Raw genomic sequence first — 426 nt, forward strand, 5'->3', positions numbered from 1 at the left:
CTACATGCTGTGCGGCCCCTCCGTGGCCGCCGGGACGGGCGGGCCGGGGGCTTCTCCCCACAGGAGCGAATCTCACGGCACGGCCGTTTCTGCCCGCTCCGCGTGGGCCACGCTCGCTGCCAGCACGCGCTGCCTCATGCTCTGCTCTGCTCGTTCGTAGGTGGTGATAATTATCAACTCGTCGGCTCCACCTCAGTCCCTGCAGAACGAGCTGAAACCGGAGGAGATTGAGCAACTGAAGGTGAGCGGGGCGGGCGGCTGCGGGCTCTGGGCAGAGGGGAAAAGGCAGGAGCTGCCCGCTCTCATTCTCGTTGCCTTGTCCCAGCTCTGCATGAGCAAGAGATACGATGGTTCGCAGCGGGCGTTGGACCTCAAGAGCCTCCGCGTCGACCCAGGTAAGCGCTGCTCGTCGCCCCGGTGGTGGGA

General features: G+C 65.7%; 1 protein-coding gene across 1 annotated transcript in view; it reads left to right on the forward strand.

The window, feature by feature from the left end:
• The window catches only part of NXF1 (nuclear RNA export factor 1), a gene marked incomplete at both ends in the record, with an annotated part of 3,311 nt that overhangs the window by 2,469 nt on the left and 416 nt on the right, over positions 1 to 426 (forward strand). The window contains 2 exons of the mRNA XM_010293640.1: positions 161 to 241; positions 326 to 395. Of these exons, the coding sequence (XP_010291942.1) occupies positions 161 to 241; positions 326 to 395 (151 nt within the window). The remainder of the gene's footprint in view (positions 1 to 160; positions 242 to 325; positions 396 to 426) is intronic.

The sequence above is a fragment of the Phaethon lepturus genome, unplaced genomic scaffold, assembly GCF_000687285.1.
Source record: "Phaethon lepturus isolate BGI_N335 unplaced genomic scaffold, ASM68728v1 scaffold34528, whole genome shotgun sequence".
NCBI classification, from domain to species: domain Eukaryota; kingdom Metazoa; phylum Chordata; class Aves; order Phaethontiformes; family Phaethontidae; genus Phaethon; species Phaethon lepturus.